Consider the following 26412-nt stretch of genomic DNA (forward strand, 5'->3'; position numbering starts at 1 on the left):
TTTAAATTTTCGTGAAGCTTGAAGGTTTATTTTTTCTTGTAACTCCGAGTAACAGCAGAACTAAGAAACGATGTTTCAATCGTTCCACAGTAAATTAACCCCTCTATCGTCTGAAAAAAACAAACCTTGGACCAGTTGGTCCAGTTCGGAACACGTTATCGCGTTTCAAGATGTCTCGTTATCTCGTCATTATATTTTCCTGATCGATCGCAGCTCGACGGAAACGGCGGGAAACAGCTGCGAGACTCTGAGACGAAGAGAACAGACTCTGTTTTTTGGTGAAAATTCTGAGCGCGAGGAACGCTGTGGCACACGCTCGCGACAGCGTCGTTCCCATCTCTAGCCACGGCCGAGATGCGTGGGAGTGCAAGTGCATCCCTCTCGTATCGGGCCCGCGACCGCGACGCGTGTCGTGTCCGCGCTCTGAAATCCGTATCGGAGCTGAAAGATGGAGATACCATCAATGAGCGTCGAAAAGAGGGAGAATAGGGGTCAAAGTCAAACGGTAACGAAGCTCCGCTCAGTTGTCACGGCTTCGCTGCGCCAGCTAGCCGCGTCGAGTGCGTTCGACTCTCTGCGATTACGATTCCGATTGTCTGTGGAACGATTACGAGCCATCGAAGAAACAGGTATCATTCCGCCGAACTATGACATAAACGCGAGAAAAGTTTGCGGGGCCGGCACCGCGAAGCACCGAAATCGTCGCGATTTCCTGGATTGAGATAAATATTTGGGGAATTTTAAGTTGGAAAAATTGTTGACGTAACGCTATTGTTTTGTAGGAGATGATACCGCGAGATTCAGTCGATGTCATTGAGTCTGACATGAGTATTGAAAAGCGTTGTTTATGTCGTGGTCGAGTAAATTATTCAATGAAGTAGCCTTCTCTTCAGATGTATTGGGAATGATTGTTTGAAATAGTATTTTCTTAGGATGCTGTGGAAATAATTGTTCGAGAGGTAGTATTTCTCTTCAGATGCAGTGGAGATAATTGTTTGAAGCAGTATTTTCTTAAGATATGCTGGAAATGATTAATTGAAGGTAGCAGTTTCCTAGAATGTATTGGAAATAATTATTTGTAGTAGCATTTTCTTAGGATGTACTGGAAACTATTATTTGAAGCTACACTTTCTTAGGATGTACTGGGAATAATTGTCAGAACTAGCATTTTCTTAAGATATACTGGAAACAATTATTTCAAGTAGCATTTTCTTAAGATATACTTGAAACAATTATTTGAAGTAGCACTTTCTTAAGATATACTTGAAACAATTATTTGAAGTAGCATTTTCTTAGGATGTACTGGAAATAATTACTTGAAGCAGCATTTTCTTAGAAAGTACTGGAAATTAATTATTTGAAGCAGAATTTTCTTAGGGAGTACTGGAAATAATTACTTGAAGCAGCATTTTCTTAAGAAGTACTGAAAATTAATTATTTGAAGCAGAATTTTCTTAGGAAGTACTAGAAATTAATTACTTGAAGCAGCATTTTCTTAGAAAGTACTGGAAATTAATTATTTGTGTGAAGCAGAGTTTTCTTAGGAAGTACTGGAAATTAATTACTTGAAGCAGCATTTTCTTAGGAAGTGCTGGAAATAATTACTTGAAATAGCATTTTCTTTGGATGTGCTTGAAATTATTATTTAAAGTTAGCATTTTCATGAGACGTACTGCAAATAAATTAATTGAAAGCATCATTTTCCCACAATGTACTGGAAATAAAATAAAAAATAAACCCAAAGAAAAAATACAAGCAGATATTGTTTTAAAAAACAATCTTGCTTATTAGATACCTGCAAAATCAGTATATCAATTTATAGTTCACTTAATACAGAAATAAGATAACAATTAAAAATGAAGCTGATATGTACCAACGCAGTTGAGAAAAATGGTATTTGCAAATATGTTTTCGTTGAAATATTTTTACCGAGGTCCGCGCGATTAATCGTCGCGATTGCCGCTCGTTTGTCCCTTTTTAGGGGATTCTCCGGTTACGCAAATAATCATTGCGAATTTTTTTCTCTGAGAATTGTGCGCGATAACGAAACAAAATCTCTTGTGATCTCTGGAGGCATCCTTCAGCCGTGAGAAAACACGTTTCTTCAGTCGCGTTTGTTTCTCTATTCGATAATTGTTAACAATTACATCTCGTTGACATGTTGTGTAGCTTTCTTAAAGTTCTTTTATCATGTCGTGCCTTCGTGACAACGTTAATTTAACACTGACAGCCTTAAATTATTTGAATTTTTCTACCAGTTCAACTAACGTCTACTCGATTTTCCTGCAAATGCATGTACAATTACATACAATTACATTAGTTATTGTAATGTAGTATTCGTACAATTTTAGTTACTACAGTTAAATTGGTTATTATAATTATTATAAATTACCAAGAAATTAGCATAAATAACTGACGGCTTATAATCGTTAATAATTAATCAGATTACTTTTTACACAATTACTTTGCTATGCTTGTGCAAAAAATAAGTCTGCATTTTCTTCACCTGTTACACGAGAATCCCAGTTTAAACAATCGCTTAGCAGACCCTGTGCCACGACAAGCATGTTCGATCGAACACGATCCGCAAGATTGACTGTCAGTTTGCATACCGAGGGAACGGATTTTACACAGTTTGCGAAATCCCGAGATGAACGAGTTGCTCGCGTATTGGTTCCCGTTATTATCGTAGCTGGAATTGCACCGATGCGTTTACTTGACTGTTTACTGTATTTCGAACGAGATTTAAATAGAATTATTGAGGTCTCTCGACGCGTCGTCGTGAGATAATAGTCATTTTCTTGTCGATTCCGCAGCGTTATCCGCGTTCCTATTCTGTTCTCCTCAATTAAATTGTACTGGCTAATAACGTTTCCAATTAAAGATTTCTTAATGTTACGATATAAAGATATTTTCTGGATTTTTCATATCATTTAATAAACGTTTATTGCAAGTGGAGATATTATTAGCAACAAAGAATGAAGCTTTAAAGTAATAGGATCACATGTGTTAGAATTCAATATTAAATTCTATATTAGAATATTGAAGTTCAATATTATTTCCATTTTTTTGGAATATTAAACTTCAATATTAGAATATTAAACTTCAATATTAGAATATTAAACTTCAATATTAGAGTATTAAACTTCAATATTAGAATATTAAACTTCAATATTAGAATATTATACTTTAATATTAGAATATTGAACTTCAATGTTAGAATATTGAACTTCAATGTTAGAATATTAAACTTCAATATTAGAATATTATACTTTAATATTAGAATATTATACTTTAATATTAGAATATTATACTTTAATATTAGAATGTTAAACTTCAATATTAGAATATTAAACTTTAATATTAGAATGTTAAACTTCAATATTAGAATATTAAACTTTAATATTAGAATATTAAACTTCAATATTAGAATATTAAACTTTAATATTAGAATATTAGACTTCAATATTAGAATATTAAACTTCAATAATAGAATATTATACTTTAATATTAGAATATTAAACTTCGATATTAATTGAATAGTAGAAATGAATAGTAAAAATTCAAGATTAATTCAATATTACAATATTAAAGTTTAATATTATTATTTAATATTAGAATATTAGAATTATGGAATAATACCTCCTCTCGGATCTTAAACGAGTGAAAACAAATAAACAGAATTACACCTGGAACTCTATGAAGTGCATAGAATATTCCAGCTTCGCTTAAAGGGTGTTCCAAACGTTTTAAAATGTCCCAAACCCTTTGAAATATCCCGAAAACCGGCGAATTATTCGACGAGACATTTCAAACGAAGAACGGTAATATTGTTATCGGTTGTTTTACGAAATTGTCGACCGAGGAACGATTCGTTTCCGCGAATTGCGTCTCGTCGCGGTAAAAGTACAAGTATCGATGCTATTTATAGTTGTTCCGCAGAATTTATATTGCGAGGATATCATATTTTATAGCAAACGCGGGCATATTTTCCGTGTAACCGTGATATTATCGGGTCACTGTAAAATGTAGAATGGCCGAATCGTTTCGCTTCCTGTCTTCCGAAACATTGCCGGTGGAAATCGCTTGTTTCGATTCGAAAAAATAATTCGGAATTTCGAGCGGCGGCGGCGGAAACTGTGCTCGATATTCGATGGACACCCGATAATACGGATTGGACGCCGTCGAAACTCCTGCAATTTCGAATATCCCGATATTTCCATTACGGATTCATTGGCGTTCCGAAGTTCTCGCAAAAAGCACGTCGGATCTTTGACATTTCGAAGTTATCAAATTTTTCGAAGCCCCGGAAATGGGGATCAAAAAAAATTCCAATCACGGCGGCGACCAATCGGCGAAGAGTTATTCAACTTTCAGAACGTTATCGTTTGCCCTGCGCGGTTGTTCTCATTTTTCCGCTTCGCAAATACGCGTGCACGATGTTCGATCATATATCAATTTTTAAACTGTCGCTTAAATTTTCTTCTTCATTCTCTTTGTGTGCTCTCTATACATCAGTCAATCAAAATTATTATTATTTATTCGGTGAACTCTAAATAGGTTGAAAATGTTCATTTTGCTATTTAGATCTGAATAATAAAATCCGCTTCGATTTCGCGAGATTTTTCGGCGAAGCTCCGCTCGTTATGAGACACTCGGTACATTTAGACAGATTCGTTCTCTCGAGATGCGACACGTGTTCACTCGAGAACGGTCCTTGATAGTAATTGTTGAGTAATCCTCGACAGCGATCGTGCTCCAGCCGAAGCAGTAGCAAAACGAAAAATGCAGGCCTTATCTAAGTTCTATTCTGCAGATTAGATTATAATTGGTAGGCAAGGAAGATTAAGTCTGAAATGTGCATTCGCTAGAGAGCGAATTTTCTACAAAATCAACTCCGAATGATAATTGCTCCATGATTTAAGGCGCCCGCGGCAATTAGTCGGCGAAACAATATTTTTTTCTATCTAAAATCTTTATTCTCTTCTTAATTGAGAAGATATCGCGACTAGTGAAAGACGCGTTTCTTTCATTTTCATTTAATCGGGCATCTGACAATTAATACATATTTATCTAGAAGAATTACTCGAGTGAATTCTTTTTAGTCGAACATCTTTCTTGTTACAAGAATTATTCGTAACAAATTATTTTGTCCACTTATTCGAATAATCCTTTATCTTGTATTCAAATAAATTACTAGAATAAATTATTCGAACAGAGACTGTAGAATTATTCGAATAACAATACCAACAAACGTAGATCCGAACAAATCAATTTTTATTCCAGTTAAAAAAGGAAAATTCTCATTCGCGAACGAATTCTTTATTCGAATAAAAAACTCGTTCGGATGAATTGTTATCTCGATAAATCTTTATTCGATCGCGCTATTAAAAAAGTGATTAGGAACGTTACAGAATCGTTCAAATTTTTACGCCGATCCATTAACATTTCTCAATTATACGAAATCTCGCAGGAAGTTAGAACGTCGAAGGAGCAATCGACGGTCGCAGAACTTCGCCTTGCGATTTCAATTTAGTTCGACGAAATACTCTTGATACGACGGTGTTTTCGTGATTTTTGCCACGGTCGTCGAATGCGTTAACGACGCTTGATTCGTTCGATTACCGGCGTGTCTTCGTCGCGGTCTGAGAAAATTCGAAAGAACAATGAGCAGTTTTCCTGCTAGACATTCCAGCTTGGGAATTCCGTGAACTGTAACACGTGAGCCAACAGGAAAACTGTCTCGTTATTCTACGGTAAACAGTAAACAACTCGCGCGTCGGACACTGCATTAATCATCATTTGCATGCGGCGAACGTCGCCGCGATGACGAAGGAAGGTTCCGCTAGAGCTGTCGCATTGTCAACGGCGAAAATGCGGAAACCTTTCCGGCAACGGTATAATGCGTCGCACCGGTAGTTTTCCAATCGATCGGTTACCAATCTCGATAATTTCGCAATTATCTGACCGCGAACCCGCGATCGGCGCTTATTACGCGAGAGAGAACCCGCGATTCGTTGTTGCGTCAATGAACGGCCGCCGCGGGTCTTCGATTATGCGTGGAGCCGGGTCATGCAACCGAAGGTGACAACACATTTCGGAGACATTTATTGATAATATATTCGATATAACTAGAATACTAAACTTTAATATTATTATTCAATATTAGGATATTAAACTTCAATATTAAAATACTAAACTTCAATATTAGGGCATTAAACTTCAATATTAGAATATTACACTTCAATATTAATTGAATAGTAGAATTTAATAATAGGAATTTAATATTAAACTTGAATATTAGAATATTAAACTTCAATATTGATTCAATACTAGAATATTAAACTTCAATATCAATTCAATATTAGAATATTAAACTTCAATATTAATTGAATAGTAGAATTTAATAGAGTAGAAATTTAATATTAAACTTCAATATTAATTGAATAGTAGAATTTAATAGAGTAGAAATTTAATATTAAACTTCAATATTAATTGAATAGTAGAATTTAATAGTAGAAATTTAATATTATATATAAACTTCAATATTAATTGAATAGTAGAATTTAATATTAAACTTCAATATTAAATCAATATTTGAATATTGAAGTTCAATATTAGAATTCTGGAATATTGAAGTTCAATATTAGAATTCTGGAACATTGAAGTTCAATATTGGAATTCTGGAATATTGAAGTTCAATATTAGAATTCTGGAATATTGAAGTTCAATACTAGAATTCTGGAATACTGAAGTTCAATACTAGAATTCTGGAATATCCAAATAAACATGGTGGACAAATAAACGTGGCAGCTTTTAAAACGTTTTATAAGATCGAGCCAAACGTGTCGAATTATTCTGTGACATTAAAAAAGAAAGAACAATATATAAAAACCTGTGTTAGAGAATAATATCTCTGTCAGAAATAATATCTTGATGTTAGCAATATCAAAACTATCTTCTTCGTTTACGGAATGACTCAATGTTAAAGAAAATATTTTAAGTTTCGCTGTTTGAGATGTTCCATCATGCAAACAGCGAAATCAAACACTGTCGCCTTGAAACCTAGTTTTCGCCGGCTCAAATATTTAATCTCTGATAACGAACGTCTTGTGCCAACAGCAAAGAAATGGCGTAGATCTAGTTGCAGGAAATACGATTCGAAAGAGAACATAAAACGGAGATAAGCCGAACGATTTTACTGTGTTTAACTTTCTACTAGACAATTACCCGGGACAAATGCACTTGCCAATTTAATAACCTGATATCACAACGCTGGTAAACCTGCGGAGAATATTTATTTAAGAACTGGAACAGAAGAAGAAGAACGATTATTTTCTATCGCTTTTCCAAAAACAACTCTGAATTGCACTTCACCGAATATCGTACGATTTTTACCACAAAAATCACGCTTGAAAAAACAAGTACAGACAACACAAACTTTTTGATTCTGAAATTCCTCCTTTTGAAAACAGAGTGTTTACAATCTGTAAACTTTGTTTATCGATATCTTCGTTAATATCTTATTTTATCTCTCGCGACGCGTAATTTTTTAATTCTGTTATATTTATTTCTTTCTCTATATCAAGCTAATGTAATTAAGTCTAACGAAGTTTTTGCCTATATAATGAACAAGTAAATAAATACAGTAAATAATGATCACGGAATGGCCATTACAGCCGCAGTAAATCTAAAATAAACCATCCGAAGTCCGTCGTGTAGACCAGTTTCGTCCCACTGCATGCAGCTAATAGGTGCCGCAATTAAGTAACACGCCGCCACCAACGTAATTAAAGCGATCCACGTTGAAAGAACGAAATAGACATCAAAATTGACTCTGTAAGTATACCCGGTCTACTGTCGTCCGCTTCGTTTACGACACAGCCCGTGTCGGAAAGGTGACCTCAAATATTAATAAAAAAAAAAGAAGAAAAACGACACATCAACCTGACGAGTGCGTAAAGTCCAACGTCCCAATCTCGATTGAAATTCTTCTCGTTGATCGTCGAACAAAAATGGACACACGACCAACAATAAACCACGGCATTTCAATTCGCTTTTTCCAATTCAATCGGGACGATCCCTCTGAACAGAAAATAAAACATGCCAGCTTTTTAAATCGGCATTCGTCTCGAGTGAAATTCATTTTCGTGCAATTAAACGCATCTTCTTTTGGCTCGGTGCAATTAGGCGAGCGTCGCCGAGGTAAAATGGAGGCAATGAGGACAATAAAGGGCATCGTTGTTCCAATTCGATTTAGGATCCGTCTCCCTAAACGGGAAAAAATCGGTCGGGTTTTTAAACTAGGATTCGCGTCTAATAAATTAATTTATCTTCAATTATTTTTAATTGATAAATTGATTTTCGCTCGAGTCGAGCGAGACGGACGAGAAAAATGGCCGCGATAAAAGCAATAATGGCAGCTTCCAGTGAAATGAAATTTCGTGCAATTCAATGCATTTTCCTTCTCTTTTGGGGTGATGGGACCATTAGGCGAACGTCGTCGAGCAAAATGGACCACGACAATAGAAAGAGCATAAGAACAATGATGGCATCATTGCATCAATTCAATCGAGATCTGTGTAAACAGGAAAAACTCCGGCAGAATTTTAAATTAGGTTTTGCATCGAGTGAAATGAAGTTTCGCGCAGTTAAATCCATTTTCTTCTCTTTCGAGACGTTGGGACCATCATGCGAACATCATCGAGCAAAATGGACAACGAAAATAAGGAAAGAATAATAATAATGGCATCATTGTCAAGATGCATCAATTGAGATTTCTGTAAACAGGAAAAACTCTGACAGAATCCTAAATTAGGTTTTACATCGAGTGAAATGAAGTTTCGCGCAGTTAAATCCATTTTCTTCTCTTTCGAGACGTTGGGACCATCATGCGAACTTCATCGAGCAAAATGGACAACGAAAATAAGGAAAGAATAATAATAATGGCATCATTGTCAAGATGCATCAATTGAGATTTCTGTAAACAGGAAAAACTCTGACAGAATCCTAAATTAGGTTTTACATCGAGTGAAATGAAATTTCGCACAGTTAAATCCATTTTCTTCTCTTTCGAGACGTTGGGACCATCATGCGAACTTCATCGAGCAAAATGGACAACGAAAATAAGGAAAGAATAATAATAATGGCATCATTGTCAAGATGCATCAACCGAGATTTCTGTAAACAGGAAAAACTCTGGCAGAATCCTAAATTAGGTTTTGCATCGAGTGAAATGAAATTTCGCACAGTTAAATGCACTTTCTTCTCTGTTGAGACGTTGGGACCATCATGCGAACATCATCGAGCAAAATGGACAACGAAAATAAGGAAAGAATAATAATAATGGCATCATTGTCAAGATGCATCAATCGAGATTTCTGTAAACAGGAAAAACTCTGACAGAATCCTAAATTAGGTTTTACATCGAGTGAAATGAAATTTCGCTTAGTTAAATGCACTTTCTTCTCTTTCGAGACGTTGGGACCATTAGACGAACATCATCGAGCAAAATGAACAACGAAAATAAGGAAAGAATAATAATAATGGCATCATTGTCAAGATGCATCAATCGAGATTTCTGTAAACAGGAAAAACTCTGACAGAATCCTAAATTAGGTTTTACATCGAGTGAAATGAAATTTCGCTTAGTTAAATGCACTTTCTTCTCTTTCGAGACGTTGGGACCATTAGGCGAACATCATCGAGCAAAATGGACAACGAAAATAAGGAAAGAATAATAATAATGGCATCATTGTCAAGATGCATCAATCGAGATCTGTGTAAACAGAAAAAACTCCGGCAGAATTTAAAATCACGATTCCTCTCCGGTACAAAAACTTAACATCTCAATTCCGTTTGAAGCATCGCCGCGATTAGGAGAATATCGCGAGGAGAGGCGAACGCCAGCAAAAATTGAGACAACAACGGCCACCGCAAGAACAATAACGGCATCGCAGTGTGCAGCAGTTTCGATCGGAATCTCTCCGAAGAGGAAAAACTGTGTTCCCGGATTCCTCTCGAGCGCGAAATCTTCGCATCCTGCGCGTCGTTTGTCATCGCCGCGGTTAGGGGACTGCCGAGCAAGACGGCGGGCAGCACCGCCTCTAATTAGAATTCTTCCGAAGTAGAAGAACTACGCAGCGGCGCGAAGTGTGCCGGCTGCAATAAGGAAACGCAGCGGCGGGACGATAATGAAAGCAATAAACCGCTTGGAATCGTGGCTGATAATGACAAGGACCCCGCGATTAATTGGACCGCGGTGTCGACCGCTCGGAAAACAAGAGACGATAACGCGCGATTTTGTTGCCTCTGATCCGAAAGAGAATGAGAGAGAGAGAGAGAGAGAGACTCTCGCTTGACCTGGAATCATCCGTCGCGATGAAGTCACGATCGGCCGCGGCGAGATCGACGATCCGAGGGACCGTAAACGGAATCCAGGAACGGAAGACCATCGATCAGCCCGCGAAAAAGATCTCCGGCTAGCCGGGGCTCTAGTTTCCAATGCACTTTCTCTCGAGTTAATGTCTTCATAATTGGCGAATCGCGAGCAACCGAAGAAAGTCGGCTGGTCGTTCGCGGTTTCCGCGGTCTTTCGGAGTTCAACCACGAAACAGAAGCAATAATTATTCGTTATTTGTCGTTCGCTGAAATCGAATTGAAAGGAAATTGAAGAGAAATTTTAAATAAATTATTCGTCGAATTGTGTAAAGGTTTTTTTTTTATTGGACAGGAAAATAGAATTGTGTTTTGCCTTCGAGAATTCGTGAAGTATTACCTAATTGAAGTATTACCTAATCGACGATAAGATTGTGCACAAAAGTGGACAATTTGAGCAGAGGAGACGTACAACTATAAAAACGGGAAACTCATTGTTATTGAAGAACTTGCGTGCTTCGAATGAATAAGAACTAGTAGGCAATTACATGATAATTGCATTTAGGCGATAACTGCATATAAATGATAATTGCATTTACATTATAATTGCATTTACATTATAATTGCATTTACATTATAATTATATTTCCATTATAATTGCATTTAAATGATAATTGCATTTACATCATAATTGCATTTACATTATAATTGCATTTAAATCATAATTGCATTTCCATTATAATTGCATTTAAATGATGATTGAATTGAATACAATTGAAGCTGCATTTATAAATAAGAAATTAATTTCAGTGTTTCGAATGAGACTGATTTATACCTGTACAACCAACAAATAATTATTTTAGTGTAATTATATTGAACTATTAGTCGCAGATGAAATGAAATTTGCTCAACAAGCCCTCGAAACGAGTTTAGTTTAAACGCGAATAATCGTTTGAATCGATCGTGCAATTTTATAAATTAGAACAGTTCAAACATCGAGAATTATTCGATTAACGAAAAGTAAACTAACTAACTAATGCCTTTCTCCTGGCACCGAATACGGAGAACCCCCCGCTGCATTTCGCGATTACTCTCTTCCGGCTCGTTTCGTCAGGCACGTTGCAGTTATTAGACGCTAAATTGATGCGTATCAAGCCTCCCTTTCCCTGCAACTCGTTCGCGCTCTCCAACGACCGTGTCGTTTATGCAATTCCGTGTTTTCTGCTCGCTGAATCACGATTTGGTTATGTCATGTGCTGCATTGAAATCGAAGAAACGGAGCATTGAAACGGAAGGTGGGAACAAAAAAATTGTGGAAAAGAAACGCGACTGTGAAATGCAACGAAAATTGTGCAGGAAAGAAATGAAAACGGTGCAAAGGAAATTGCGAAGAAACTCTTATCGAAGTCCGTCGGTTTTACAATTTTAGTTTACGATGCATTCTCGTGTCAATTGATTCAAATTTATGGCGAAAGTCTGCCATAATTTAAAACGTTTGTTTCAATTCTTATCGAGAATCTTTTACAATTCAAATTTACAGTAGAAAATTCATTAAGTAAGAATTGATTAGAATTGATTTCTTTTTATCTCTATCTAAAATCAAGCGATCTAAATTTCTGACAAAAGTCTATGGTAAATTAACATGTCTAATAAAAACTCCTATGGTAAATTAACATTTCTAATAAAAGCTCTATGGTAAATTAAAATTTCTAATAGAAATCTATTGTAAATTAAAATTTCTGCTGAAAAATCTATTGTAAATTAAAATTTCTGCTGAAAAATCTATTGTAAATCAAAATTTCTGCTGAAAAATCTATTGTAAATTAAAATCTATAATAGTAATCTATTATAAATCGAAATCTATGGTAAATTAAAAGCTTTCTAATAAAAATCTACGGCAAATTAAAAACTTTCTAACAATATTACTATGAAAAATACAATAGAGCTTGATTTTCTCATAAAAATCTATTACAATCGAACTTTATAATTAAATATCTATCAAAAATCTTTTCCAATCCGTCGAATAAATGATTCGACCCTAAAATTCAATAATCCACAGAACATTTAACTAATTCAAAAAACGACACCATAAATCGAACACTCGTTACAGTGATACCAAAATCATTATCATCAGCCACGCGGTTCCTCGGTCGCAGATGCCGACGAGTTTAATTGCATATAATGCAACATAATTCGACCGGTGTCATCGGAATTCGGTGCAATTTTTGCGAAGGCTGTCCACAAACGGGACGTGCACCGACAGAATTTCCCGCCGCAGAAGTGTGCGACACTTATCGCGTTACGTTAGATTCCTCGATGCGCTGCGCAAACTATAAATAGAGTCTGCTTCGGAGCGGCCTTAATGGCGTCGAAACGACGGCTTGTTTAACAGTGTTTTTGCAACATTTGCCGTGCACGCGTTTCGCTGGTCGGATCCGCGGGACCAAAGGCTTCTGTATCGACGGCCTACGAGAGGAATTCGCCCGATTTTCTGAACAGCCAGCGACAAAGAGAGGTACTTCCTGCTAAAACGACCGCGAATATTTTCTGATCGATCGGCGATCGATCGTCGTCGCTGGTCGAGTCAGAGTCGAGCAAATTTTATTTGAAACAATACGCATGACAAACGGTAAATAGAAAAATTGCAAATTAAACGAATATTTCGCCCGCGAACAATAATTAAACGCTTCGTTCAATTGCGAAGTCGTTCGAGTAATTCCACGAATAATTTATTTACTATTTCTTATTCTATTATTAGAGAATAAGTAATCGTCGAAATCACGAATATATTATTATATATATATTAGTAAAATTATTAATCTCCTAAAGTAATATTTTTGTATTTTATTTTATTATATTAAATCGTTCGTTTCTACACGAACAACAAGTTTTGTCGTTTCTCTCCGCTGTTTAAACATCTCCAAACGACAAACGTTTCGTTGAAACTCGTTTAAACAATCGTTCGAACGAACACTTACTTAAACGACGTCGAACTATGTCGGTCGGATCGCTCAAATCGATCGGACAACTTCGATTTGCCGGGCGGTTAATAATCCGTGATAAAAACGACGCGCGTTCCTCCGTTCGTTTCGTCGACGAGCGAAAACGTGGCCGCGTTCAACGGTCTTCGTAACATAATTCATCGATCCCGGACTCGTTGATCGGCGATAAAAATGTGTTCCCGCGAAATTGCGACACACCGACGTTAAACCGCGGCAACGATTTGATTTTCTCCCCGGTCAATTTGCCGGCAACGCGATTTATCAAAGCTCTCCGAATAAATGAAATCGTCTTTCGCTTTTCCGCGAGCGGCCGCATAAAACCGGCGATTTTATACGATCGGCCGCGCGGCCGCTAATTTATTCCGCGGACGGTGTTCTCGCCATTCGCCCGACAGGACAATGCCGTTTCGCGACTGACTGATTCGATCCGCAGTGAAAGCTAATTTCGAAGCGGCGGATTAGAACGGACGAGTGGGACGCCGTTGAATAATTCGTTCCGCGGTTTATTGGCCGGTCATTTATAAAGCCGGCCCCGCGAACGCAGACGAACGCCCGCGCGCACGCGTAAAATCCCCGAGAGATTTTTCGAATCGAAAATCTCCTGTGATGCAATGCGCTTTCACGAGCGCCGCGACTCGCGCGAGCTTGGCCCGCGACGATTCGATAAGCTAGTAATTCAATAATTCGATAATTCAATTATTCAACTACTCAAGAATTCAATAATTCGATAATTCAATTATTCAACTACTCAAGAATTCAATAATTCAATTATTCAACTATTCAAGAATTCAATAATTCGACAATTCAATGATTCAGTAATTCATTAATACGATAATTCGGTAATTCATTAATTTAATTATTCAATAATTCATTATAATGCGATAATTCGATAATTCATTAATTCAATTATTCGATCATTCCAGAATTCAATGATTCATTAATGCGATAATTCATTAATTCAATCATTCAAGAATTCAATAATTCGATAATTCAATTATGAAATGAATGCCCTCCGAGACATTCGCACTCCGAAATCCCAGACGTTTCTTTCGACTTGGAATGTTCCCATTGCTTCTCAATTTTTATTCTCTTCTTCTCGCGTGTAGAAGTTAACGGAGTTTTAACAATAAAACAAACGGTAACATAAATATTCCTTGAAATTTGCTATATGTTTTAATAAATTGATAATAATGCAAAAACATTCTAAAATGCCATTCTCTTCGTTATTCTCTGTATTTTACTTATCAATTTTTGCCATGAAAATGCACTTTATCTGTTTATTGTTGTCGAAACGAAGTAGATTCATATTTAAGCAGACATCGCGGATAATGTAAATTTAAATAACATGCATTTTCTGCATTTCTTGCATGTTCTGTATTTTTCCATTTGCTGCGAACATTTTCCGCAAAGAATGTTCGAGACAACAACGGGCCGGTAAAAATCGCGCAGGGTGAAAGGATCCATGATCCAGCGTGAGAATTGTTTCATGGAAATCGCGGGGAACAGTAATTGTGACACGATCCCTCGCGAGCGATAAATTAATTGTTAAAGGAGACCAGAAATACCACTTGGCGAATAAATATGTATGAGGGAGTTCCAATTAAAAACAATAGGAAACAGCGTATATGATGTCGATAGCGGACATGATTGCATGTCCACCTCTGTGTTCCCCGATATATTTCCAATAACAAAGAACAATAACGTTGCTCCACCCTAATGCAATGGACACCCGCCAAGGTCGCGAACCCAACCAACGTAAATCAATTGATACCTGAACGTAATCGTTTCGATCGGTGAACCATCGGAGAGCAAATCGAACGATAACTTGATATAGCCGGTGAAAAATGTCAGTGGATTATTTTTAATCCGCCGATTAAATAACGATGCCGACGATTCTAGTGACGCCGACAAACCTAATTAATCGGTTAAATTAGACACAGGTGAATTGAATGCAAATAAATTGAGTATAGATGAATTAAAGACAGATACATTCAATAGAAATAAATTCAATACAGATAGATTAAATAGAAATGAATTAAATTGAATTAAATTGTATAAAACTGGATAGAATTGAATAAAATTGGATAAAATTGAATAAAGTTGAATAAAATTGAATAAAGTTGAATCAAATTGAATAGAGTTGAGTAAGATTGAATAAAATTGAATAAAGTTGAATCAAATTGAATAGAGGTGAATAAAATTGAATAAAGTTGAGTAAAATTGAATAAAATTGAATAAAGTTGAATCAAATTGAATAAAATTGAATAAAATCGAATAAAATTGAATAAAATTGGATAAAATCGAATAAAATTGAATAAAATCAAATAAAATTGGATAAAATTGAATAAAATCTAATAAAATCGAACAAAATCAAATAAAATTGGATAAAATTGAATAATCGCTAGATCGCAGGCGGATCGCCGACAACCATTAATCCTTTCAATCGCGAATTATCGTCGCAGCGTTTTCGCTTCACCTTTCCGACCTTTCCAAGCGAAACGATCGCGAATCGCAGCCGCGCATTCGGTATCGCGTTCGTCATCGCAATTAAGATCGGATCTGGAATCGTGTCTGCCCGGGGAAACAATGAACGCGACACCTTAATCGCCGGTGTTACGCGTGGGAGAATTTTCCCCGTGCAGTGTCAACCTTTGAAATTTTACGGACTCGCCGAACTGCGACCGTTTCGTTCGCGGTTATACGCGCGTTATCATAATTTTTCCCGGCGACGTTTTAAACGAACGGCAGACCTTCGCAGTCGGACCGCGGATAAGATAAGTGCATTTCATGCGCGCGCGCCTGCTCGCACAGAGATATACGGATGAGACAGGAATTATTTATCGTAGAAAAATGGAAGTTATTAATACACGTATAACAAGTGTTTGCTATTGCGCGGACCGATAGAAAGAACGTTATCGAGGAGACGAGTTCTCTCGGAGAGATAAACACGTCGGAGGTCTCGGCGGTAGCAACGAGGTTTGTAGAATCTTCTTCTGTTGGCACAAGGCCGCGCCGCACCATTTTAGTGTCACTCGAGCCTCGAGTGCAATGTAACTGCAACGAGAGCGATCAGAGAAATGACAACACGGCGAAGCGAAGCTCGAAGCGAGGGTGGAAGTGAAATTGCAGTGAAAATCGTTGAAGTGAAAATGAAAACTCCCATTGTCAGCGGCTAGACCAGTCGAATAGCAATATATCTTTGGGTCCGAACGGACCCCCGACGACCGATCATTCTTCTAATTTTTACGCTATCGACGAATGTCCAACGATATCGCCGATTCGACAGTCGACGCGACCACGGCACGCGAAGATCATTAATCAAATTGGCGATTCACGTTCGAAATGTTTGCTTTGCTAATTTCTATGACATCAGCGAACACGTTCTCATTCAAATGAAAGCAGCGACGTTTCCGATTACCGGATTCGTGATATCGAACTCCTTCGTCGAAAGGATGAAGATTTTTTATAAGAATAAAAGCTCGAGGCGATGCTTACGCGCTACGTGTTACGCATTATTCGTATCCACGTGATACAATAAAATCGATTCCGCGGAATAGTTCCGGTAATAACACGATGCTATCTAAATAAACGCGTACATGTTACATGCATGCATACATGCGCGCAACACGCGTCAAATGTTTCCACGTATCCGATCCGAACGCGGCGATCAGATCGCGGCGAAGTAATTGATAGTAAAGTCGACGAGCCGTTGCACCGTGTAAAACGCACGCTGTAATTCATAGCGACTCGTGACAGTCGAGACTGAATAAATAAACTGCGTGATATACACCAACTATTTACGCTGGATTAAGTTATGCTAACCCTTTGCACTCGACTGGCGACTCTGACGCGGCACATAGAAGTTGCTGTACTATTTTTCTTTCATTCAAACGAATGAAATTCGTTTAATATTCTTTATTTATATATGAATGCTTCATATTCCTGTGTTCATTTTTAATATTCTTCTTGATTTATTCCTTCGCAAATATTTCCCGTTCTTGTATATTTATTTATTTATTTGTGAATATTTTGTGTTCTTATATGTTCATTTATTTATCGGTAAATACTTTATATTCTTATGTATTTATTTTTTCTTTATACATGTGTACTTTCTATTCTTATATATTTATTTTTTTCTTCATAAATATTTTCTATTCTTATATGTTCATTTATTCCTTCATAAATATATCATATATTCTTGTATATTTATTCATTTCATCATAAATGCTTTATACTCCCATATATTTATCTTTTTCTTCATAAATGCGCTTTCCAGTTTTATATATTCATTTTATCCTTCATAAATACATCATATATTTTCTTGTATATTTATTTATTTCATCACAAATACTTTATATATTCTCATATATTTATCTTCTTCTCCATAAATACTTCCTATTCTTGTATATTCATTTATTCCTTCATAAATACATCATATATTCTTGTATAATTATTTATTTCATCACGAATACTTTATATTCTCATATATTTATCTTTTCCTCCATAAATACCTCCTATCCTTAAATATTCATTTATTCCTCCATAAATACATCATATTCTTGTGTATTTATTTATTTCATCACGAATACTTTATATTCTCATATATTTATCTTTTCCTCCATAAATACCTCCTATCCTTAAATATTCATTTATTCCTCCATAGATACATCATATTCTTGTGTATTTATGTATTTCATCACGAATACTTTATATTCTCATATATATTTATCTTTTCCTCCATAAATACTTCCTACCCTTAAATATTCATTTATTCCTCCATAAATACATCATATTCTTGTATATTTATTTCATCACAAATGCTTCATACTCTCACACATTCATCTTCTTCCTCATAAATACTCTTCCTACCCTTAAATATACATGTATTCCTTCATAAATTCTTCCAAAAATATTCTGACACATACATTTACAAATCAACTCATACCCCAGATTCACATCTGTCCCCAAGCATGTCCACAAAGCACTGCGCGTTCCAATTAGAGTTCCTCATCTATTCCCTGCGTTGATCCTCTAAAGTATAGAGAGCATCTCGCGAGCTACACCTAGACGCGTGTGTATGCAAATCCGCTCATGCAAAAAGGTTTCCCCGAACCTATTTGTATTCACCGTGATCATTCACACGCAGTTTCCCGGAAGATCGCGATCCGTCACGTGCGGGACCGATTCTTAAATGTCTCGCGTCCATCGTGTGCGTGTGCCGCGGAAAGAAAAACCGCGCGGAGAATTTTCCGCGCCGGTTGGAGAGTGTCCTGAAAGAAGGTGCAGAGAACACGGGGCGCGAGGGGCGGCGTGGCAAGAATTTGCCGAAGGTCTCCCGACGGCCTCGCCGAGGAAATTCAGTAAGCTGGAAGCCTGCCGGCACGTGCTCGGCCAATATTTTTTCGTGACTAGGCGATTTTCAATTGACCGCGAATTATTTAAGCATCCGTAAGCGGCGTTGTCTCGCGACAACGACGACGACGACGACGCATCTGCTTGTTTTCGTCGTTGCACAATCCACTTAATGCGGCACGAAACACGGACAACACTATCGAGAACAGCGCGTCTGTATTCTCATGGTAATTCGATGATGCAAGTCTTTTCAAAATTACCGACATGCTCGCCGCGTATCTCGCGCCAGCGACGCCCCTACCTTTATCTGTACGATCGCAAAAGTTGAACTATTAATACTGGTTCGCATTAACGCCCGTGAGACGACGCGTACGTGCTATCGATCGTATAATTCATCGGCGTTTAATTGGCCGATCGGATTTCTCGGAAGCTGAAAAGACAGCGGCTCGAACATCGGCGAACAGCTTTTTGGATCTGCCGCGAGCGTGCAGGGAAGCGTCAAATTTCTTCGTATTTTATTCCCCTGAAACAGCCCTTATTTATTTCGCTCGTGTTCGTTTGATTTCAACGTCGCAGATATTGACAGAACGATCGTCATTTTTCTATATGCTCCGGAATTTTATCAAATGCTTTTTTAATCAGCTGTGTCATGACGAGTATACTCGTCATGGAGAAGAGGCAGTATTTTTTGTTACGATGAGTATACTCGTTGTGGGGATGTGGTAGTATTTTTTGTGTTATGACGAATATACTCGTCGGGGAGAAGTGGCAGTATTTCGTGTCACGACGAATATACTCGTCATGGAGAAGTGGTAATATTTTTTGTGTCGTGACGAATATACTCGTCACGAAGACATAGCAGTATTTTTTGTCAGGACGAGTATACTCGTCATGGAGAAATGGCAGTATTTTTCGTGTCATGACGAATATACTCGTCATGGAGAAATAGCAGAACTTTGTGTCAGGACGAGTACACTCGTCACGGAGAAATAGCAGTATTTTGTGTCAAGACGAGTATACTCGTCATGGAGAACTGGCATTATTTTTTGTGTCATGACGAGTATACTCGTCACGAAGAACTAGCAGTATTTTGTGCCATGACGAGTATACTCGTCATAGAGAAGTGGCAATATTTTGTGATAACATTATTATTGAGATATATTGTGCGTTATGGTTAAGAAACTCAAGGGTAGCCTCCATATTTCGACGAAAAAAGGAGAAGAGAAAAGAGCTTTCCTTCGTACCAAACAATATTTCCTAGAAACATGTTTTTATGCAACATGCTTACAAGAGGAAGAATTCAGATGAAATGTACACCTTTTTTGCTTGTAATTAGTGTACTTTTTCAATCGAACAGAATAAGTCTAGGTAAAATATGCATCAAGCTGTAAAGAATGTTTCCACCTGGCGACTTTAACGCGAGCAACTGAATCTGTGTGGTGCAAAGTAAACGTATCCATTAGCCTGCTCTTAAAGTTAGCGTGAAAAGCGACACGACCGATGACCCAATATTGGATCAGCTGGTCAACAGATAAAATCGCCTTGGCGACCAATTAGCCACATGAATCCCCAACAAAGATTTGAAGGTTTCAAAGACGAGATCGCCAATGTGAGTTTTCTTTTCATTTGTGTTTTGCTTTGTTGCTGGATCGTTAGATTATTAAATTAAATTAAATAAGGTTATTGGACTATTAGGTCTTATTGTAAATAATAAAATAGGGTAAGAAAATACTGTAATTATAGTTCACTGTATAAAGTGAAAAGATGAAGATGTAAACTGGAAGTCATCCTAAGCCTAAATAGGCAAGGACTAAATAAATAATAATAATAAAATGAGGTCACCAATGTTGCTGGACCATTAGACTATTAAATCAGATTAAATAATATTAAATAATAGATTGGTGCGAGAAAATATATGCAATTGTAGTTCACCGTGCAATAGAAAACTAAAGATATATACTAAAAGTCATCCTAAGCCTAAATAGGCAAGAACTAAATAAATAATAATAATAAAATGAGGGCACCAATGTTGCTGGATCATTAGACTATTAAATCAGATTAAATAAGAACATTAAATAATAGATTGGTGCCAGAAAATATATGCAATTTTTTGTAGTTCACCATATATATATAATAGAAAACTAAAGATATATACTAACAGTCATCCTAAGCCTAAATAGACAAGAACTAAATAAATAATAATAATAAAATGAGGTCGCCAATATTGCTGGATCATTAGACTATAAAATCAGATTAAATAATATTAAATAACAGATTAGTGCAAGAAAATATATGCAATTGTAGTTCACCGTGCAATGGAAAACTAAAGATATGCATATGTATACTGAAAGTCATCCTCAGCCTAAATAGGCAAGAATTAATAAATGATAATAACAAGATGAGACGGCTGAAGTAGCTTGTCATAGATCCGCTACGTAATCGGCGAGATCGTGCAACGTTCGATGGCAGATAAAACCACTTAGTCAAATACGATGCGTCGATAGGGTTCTAATCAGTAAATGGTCGGGCACAAACAAGGAAATAAATAGTATTGCTGATAAATGTTATCGTCAGTTGGCGGTCTGGCTTCGCGCTGACAATATCGCGTTCCGTGCTCGCCGGTCAAGCATCGCGTATACATACATCGTGCCCGGGTCTGGTGTTTCCGTCGACGACAAAAGCCGACGTAGAGGATTCGAATCGAGTCTCGGCGGAATTCCGTCGCCGCAATTAGAGTAAGTAGCGGACCGAACAGTTCTTGAAAATCATTTCCCGACGATCATCGCCGGACATCAACGGCGGCGCTTAAATGCTGTCATTAGACGCACGAGATTGACGGCGATATAGGATAAAACGAATCTCGGCGCAGCGAGGCTCGGAGAGTAGATAAAATATCAATGAGAGACAATCTCGACGGGCAATGATACTCGACGACGATCGACAATTATGCAATGCCTGGACGCAACGTACCGGTAACAATCAACAAAGCGGGTGACTAATGTCGCGTAGCGTTATTTATAAATTGCAACTTGTTCGCCTTATGGTTGTTCCGCGAGACGGTAAACAGTCGCCGGATTCGAGAACTGGATTCCAAATGTGCGAATACAGCGTGGCCGATATTTAGTCCTCCGCAGCTCCGACAGACGTGTGTGGACGTTTCTTTTTCTATTTCGCTGTTAACACGTGCGGGATCGTAATTGAATTGTCGATGACTCCATTCAGCTATTATGATCAACGACGACGACGACGAAACTGTTCTCTTTCCTGGATCATCTAAATATTTGGATGAAACCCTGGCGGTCATTTCTAAAACATAGTTTTCAATCAGTAGATGTTTAACGTTTAAGGAAATTTTAGTACGCGTCGCTTAATACGTTTCGCGCGATTCTGCGGAATTTGAAAAGAGTACGGGCACCTCGGTGTAAAATAGTCCGGGTCGGACGAGACCCTGAAGCGTCCGCGGAGGCAGAGAAAACAGAATCCCCTATCTCGTAACTCGATTCATCTCCTAGCACTCTAAGAGGTAAATGCATAATCTCCGCCTAATTTGCTTAGTAACGATAAGATGATTTTCCTTGATGAGAAGTTACATAAACCGGTGATGTGGCTATTGCTCCTCTAACGAAGGAATATATCATAATAAACATTGTTGTTGTCGACCTGCAAAAAGACACGCATAAAAATGGCATGAACGAACGATGGGAAACGAGAAGGTTTAAAAAAAATGTGGGTGCCCTGCGGTCTTCGACAACTGTCCCAGAAAAACTAACAAGCTAATAATTCCTCCCTCGTCTGACGAGAAAATAAATAAACGAAGTTGACACTTTCAACGTCGATTACCGAAAGAACCAGTTTCAACGCTCTTTGCCTATTTCGCACAAATATTGAATCGACGCGTATGAAGACACACTTTTCAGCTAAATTCAGAATAGAACCAAACGCGAAGGTGGCAAGCGCCGAGATCCTGATCGCAGGCTTAATTTCAGGTGAACCAACATGACTCCGTCCATCGTACGATAAGTTGATATAGCCGGTGAAAAATGTCAGTGGATTATTTTTAATCCGATTATTTTTAATTAAATAACGATACCGACGATTCTAGCGACGCCGACAAACCTAATTAATCGGTTAAATTAGATACAGGTGAATTGAATGCAAATAAATTGAATACAGATGAATCAAAGACAGATAAATTCAATAGATAAATTAAATAGAAATGAATAAAATTGAATAAACTTGAATCAAATTGAATAAAGTTGAGTAGAATCGAAATAAGGTTGAGTAGAATTGAATAAAGTTGAGTAAAATTGAATAAAGTTGAGTAGAATTGAATAAAGTTGAGTAAAATTGAATAAAGTTGAGTAAAATTGAATAAACATGAATCAAATTGAATAAACATGAATCAAATTGAATAGAGTTGAATCAAATTGAATAAAGTTGAATCAAATTGAATAAAATCGAATAAAATTTAATAAAATCAAATAAAATTGAATAAAATCGAATAAAATCGAATAAAATCAAATAAAATTGAATAAAATCGAATGGAATTGAATAAAATAAAAAAAAACCGAATAAAATCGAACAAAATCAAATAAAATCGAATTTAACCAAACGCGAAGGTGACAAGCGCCGAGATCCTGATCGCAGGCTTAATTTCAGGTGAACCAACATGACTCCGTCCATCGAATCGTCGCCGATCCAGAACCTGGAGGAGCTGCTGGCCCAGAGTCTGGGGTCGAATTTCCTGATAAAGAATCTGGAATGGAAGCCGCTGACAGCCCCGGGGGAGAACTTCGGCAGCATTATTCTGGCGCTGAACGTGACAGTGACGCGGTCGAACGATACAGAAACCTTGAACCTCGTGGCCAAACTACCGCCCACGTCGGAGTACTTGTTGGAGCTGTTCGACAGCCCTGTCACGTTCCAAAAGGAATTGGAGTTCTACGGCGCGCTGACGCAAGAGTTCGAGAAGCTACAGCTGGAGAACGGAATAGACGAGAAGGACCTGTGCATCGTGGCCCCAAAGTACTTCGGCGGAAGACTGGGCCTGCGGAACCCGAACGAGTTCGACGAGCAGGCGGTCATCATTTTGGAGAACCTGAAGTACAACGGCTACGACACCGCGGACAGGATACACGGGCTGGACAAAGAGCACACGGAGTTCGCGCTGAAAGCGCTGGCGAGGCTGCACGCCCTGACGGTGGCGCTGAAGCTGAAGAAGCCGCAGCTGTTCGAGAAGATTGCGGCGATCGTTATGGAGGACAATCCGAACGATACGACGCTGAGATGCCTGTACGACATGATCAAGAAGGCGCAGGATGACCTGCACGAGATGGAAGAGGCGAAGCCCTATCTGGACCGCGTCGACAGGACCTTGGAGTACTGCGAGCAGGAGAGCAAGAACGCCAAGAAGCCGGAGGAACCGTGGGCGACGTTGGTCCACAACGACTTCTGGGTGAACAACATGATGTTCAGACACGACGCCCGCGGGCAGCTCCTTGGCGTGAAGATCGTCGACTTCCAGCTGAGCGTCTACGACTACGGCATCAAGGACCTGATCTTCTTCCTGGTGTCCAGCGCGAACAGAGAGGTCCTGGACCATCAGCTGGACCACATGATCGATTACTATTACGACAGCTTTGTCAAGTCGTTGAAGAAGCTGAAGGTCGACACGGAGAAGTTCTCGAAGAAGAAATTCGACGAGATCGTGAACTACTGCGGGCCCGTCAAGCTCAGTCAGTGCCTGATGATGGCGCAAGTGATTCAGGCGCCGAAAGAGAACGGCCCGGCGTTGGAGGACGTAACAAAAAGCGTATTCTTGACGCGGGCAAGCGACAACGTGTACAAGCAAAAGATGCTGCACATCGTGCAGCTGTTCGAGAAACGAGGATGGCTGTTAGAATAGTATTCAATTCGGTTGTTAACGCGTTGTTAGGCAAATTGTTGTTATTCAAGGATTATTTTTTTATACGCGGACATACTTAAAAGTACAAACACGACGACAACGAATGCATGTTTTATATATAATATTGTATTGATAGTAAATTGTACTTGTACGAGCGCTGCTAGTTCACGCATATATGTATATACAAATATACAGATACACGTATATGTATATATGTATATGATAGAAGACATTAGGGAGAAATAATACATACGTGGTATCTGAGAGCTGCATTACACGAAAATACCAAATATATAAGAATTATTTTTTGAACGCTTTACAAGCTACACATCTTCGATATATACAGAAATATTTCGATGCTTCTAAATATATTATTGCTTGTTACGAAATCCGGTGACGAACGTGTAAATAAATAAAATATATTTTTCGAAAATAATATTCTATTGATATATATGTACCGGCGATCCAAAAAGTGACCGTGACAAGCGTGACATCGTTGAGTAATCGATACGATTATGTAAATGCACAGGTGCGTGTTTCAGAGTCCTATTATCTCATACTTATTACGTGTTTCGAATTCGTGCTGCAATCACGGTCTCCGAGTACATATTTGTGGTCGCGTGAAATAGAGATGTCGTAAATAGAGTCTTATTCGGGTTTTCATCGGCGGACGCAGAATTGTTACATTTTATGTAACAACGACGGTAAGACACAAACGTGCTGACTAGTTTTTCGTTCTCGATCCGAACAACAATACAGCGATTTTACGTTATCGTTACACGATACGCTTCTCTCCGCGTCGAAAGCGTGGATCTATTTTCGATGATCGGCAAACTCGGTGCCGAAAACGTTTCTTTCTCAAGATCACATTCGCCCTATGCACATTTTTCGGTAGATATATATTTTATTCCGGCTGGAATTCCTCTATATATATATATTATATTATTATTATTATTATTATTTATATATATACCTTTCAGTGCATTAATGGATGCACTACATGCTTCAGCACGTTATCGTATATTTTCAACAAAGTAACATTAACGTTGTCTCAAGTATTCAGTATTGTTCACAGAAAATACAAGAGTACTCACCTCCAACAGATCCGCCACCGTGTCGGGTAAGTTGAACTCCCTGACAACGCGTAGCCGCACCTGCCTGTTGATCTCGTGCCGCGACGACAGCGGTAAATTGATAGCCCTCTGACAACTGGGAGACTGCCTCAATTTCTGCTCACGTTTCATCATAGCTGCCAAGGTTACTGAATCTGGAACTTAAATAAAACCTAAACTGAACAAGTTCTTCCCAAGGAAGAAACAACAACAACGCCGGCGAAATTGCAGTTAAAGTACCTGGAAACGCGGCAGCGAGGACATCTACGCCGGCCGTGCCAATTGGTCTGGGTTTCTCGTCAACCATGTACAAGGCATCGGGAATATCGGCAACGTATCGTGGCCTTCGTAATCTCACTAAATCTGCTTCTTGGACCATCTGTTCCTCAACTAAAGACTGCGAAGGAACGAAGAGTTATTATTCGGCGGCCGCTGCGATCGCGAAACCAGAAAGAAGATCGAGGGTTTGACTACACTGCATTTACCTTGATTTCCTCGTAATACGGCATAAACAGTCTCGGCCTTACAAAAAATCCGTTCTTCTTCCCGCCCCTTATCCAAGCGTTCATTCGAAGGTTCTCCCTTTCATCCCCTATCATGTGACTCGGCGGTGTTGATACCAACCCCCTCCTAATAGCCTAAATACAAAGAACACGTTAAAATC

At 38.1% G+C, this 26412-nt stretch overlaps 2 protein-coding genes across 11 annotated transcripts in view; one reads left to right on the top strand and one right to left on the bottom strand.

Moving 5' to 3' along the window:
* Positions 1-26412, bottom strand: part of LOC117221962 (BTB/POZ domain-containing protein 7) — a 44755-nt gene that overhangs the window by 11609 nt on the left and 6734 nt on the right. For 6 of the 8 annotated variants that reach the window (XM_076520484.1, XM_033473350.2, XM_033473347.2 and 3 more), the window contains 3 exons: positions 26234-26386; positions 25989-26145; positions 25731-25909 (listed from right to left, as the gene is read on the bottom strand). In XM_076520484.1, the coding sequence (XP_076376599.1) occupies positions 25731-25909; positions 25989-26145; positions 26234-26386 (489 nt within the window). Of the gene's footprint in view, positions 1-17777; positions 22038-25730; positions 25910-25988; positions 26146-26233; positions 26387-26412 lie in introns of those variants that run through there. The other 2 variants (XM_076520485.1, XM_033473348.2) reach the window with 2 other exon arrangements.
* Positions 490-25072, top strand: LOC117221964 (uncharacterized). 3 transcript variants are annotated; one of them, XM_033473351.2, is made up of 2 exons: positions 490-629; positions 23391-25072. In XM_033473351.2, exon 2 carries the CDS (start codon positions 23401-23403, stop codon positions 24634-24636), a length of 1236 nt encoding a protein of 411 aa, XP_033329242.2. In that variant the 5' UTR covers positions 490-629; positions 23391-23400; the 3' UTR covers positions 24637-25072. The 3 variants fall into 3 exon arrangements, with proteins under 3 accessions (XP_033329242.2, XP_033329244.2, XP_033329243.2); XM_033473353.2 differs by lacking the exon at positions 490-629 and adding an exon at positions 12739-12892; XM_033473352.2 differs by lacking the exon at positions 490-629 and adding an exon at positions 21328-21466.

Source organism: Megalopta genalis, chromosome 3 (genome assembly GCF_051020955.1).
Source record: "Megalopta genalis isolate 19385.01 chromosome 3, iyMegGena1_principal, whole genome shotgun sequence".
Classification (NCBI taxonomy): domain Eukaryota; kingdom Metazoa; phylum Arthropoda; class Insecta; order Hymenoptera; family Halictidae; genus Megalopta; species Megalopta genalis.

Coding starts and splice junctions, on each gene's coding strand:
- LOC117221964 (XM_033473351.2), top strand. CDS start 23,401: ATGACTCCGTCCATCGAATCGTCGCCGATCCAGAACCTGGAGGAGCTG.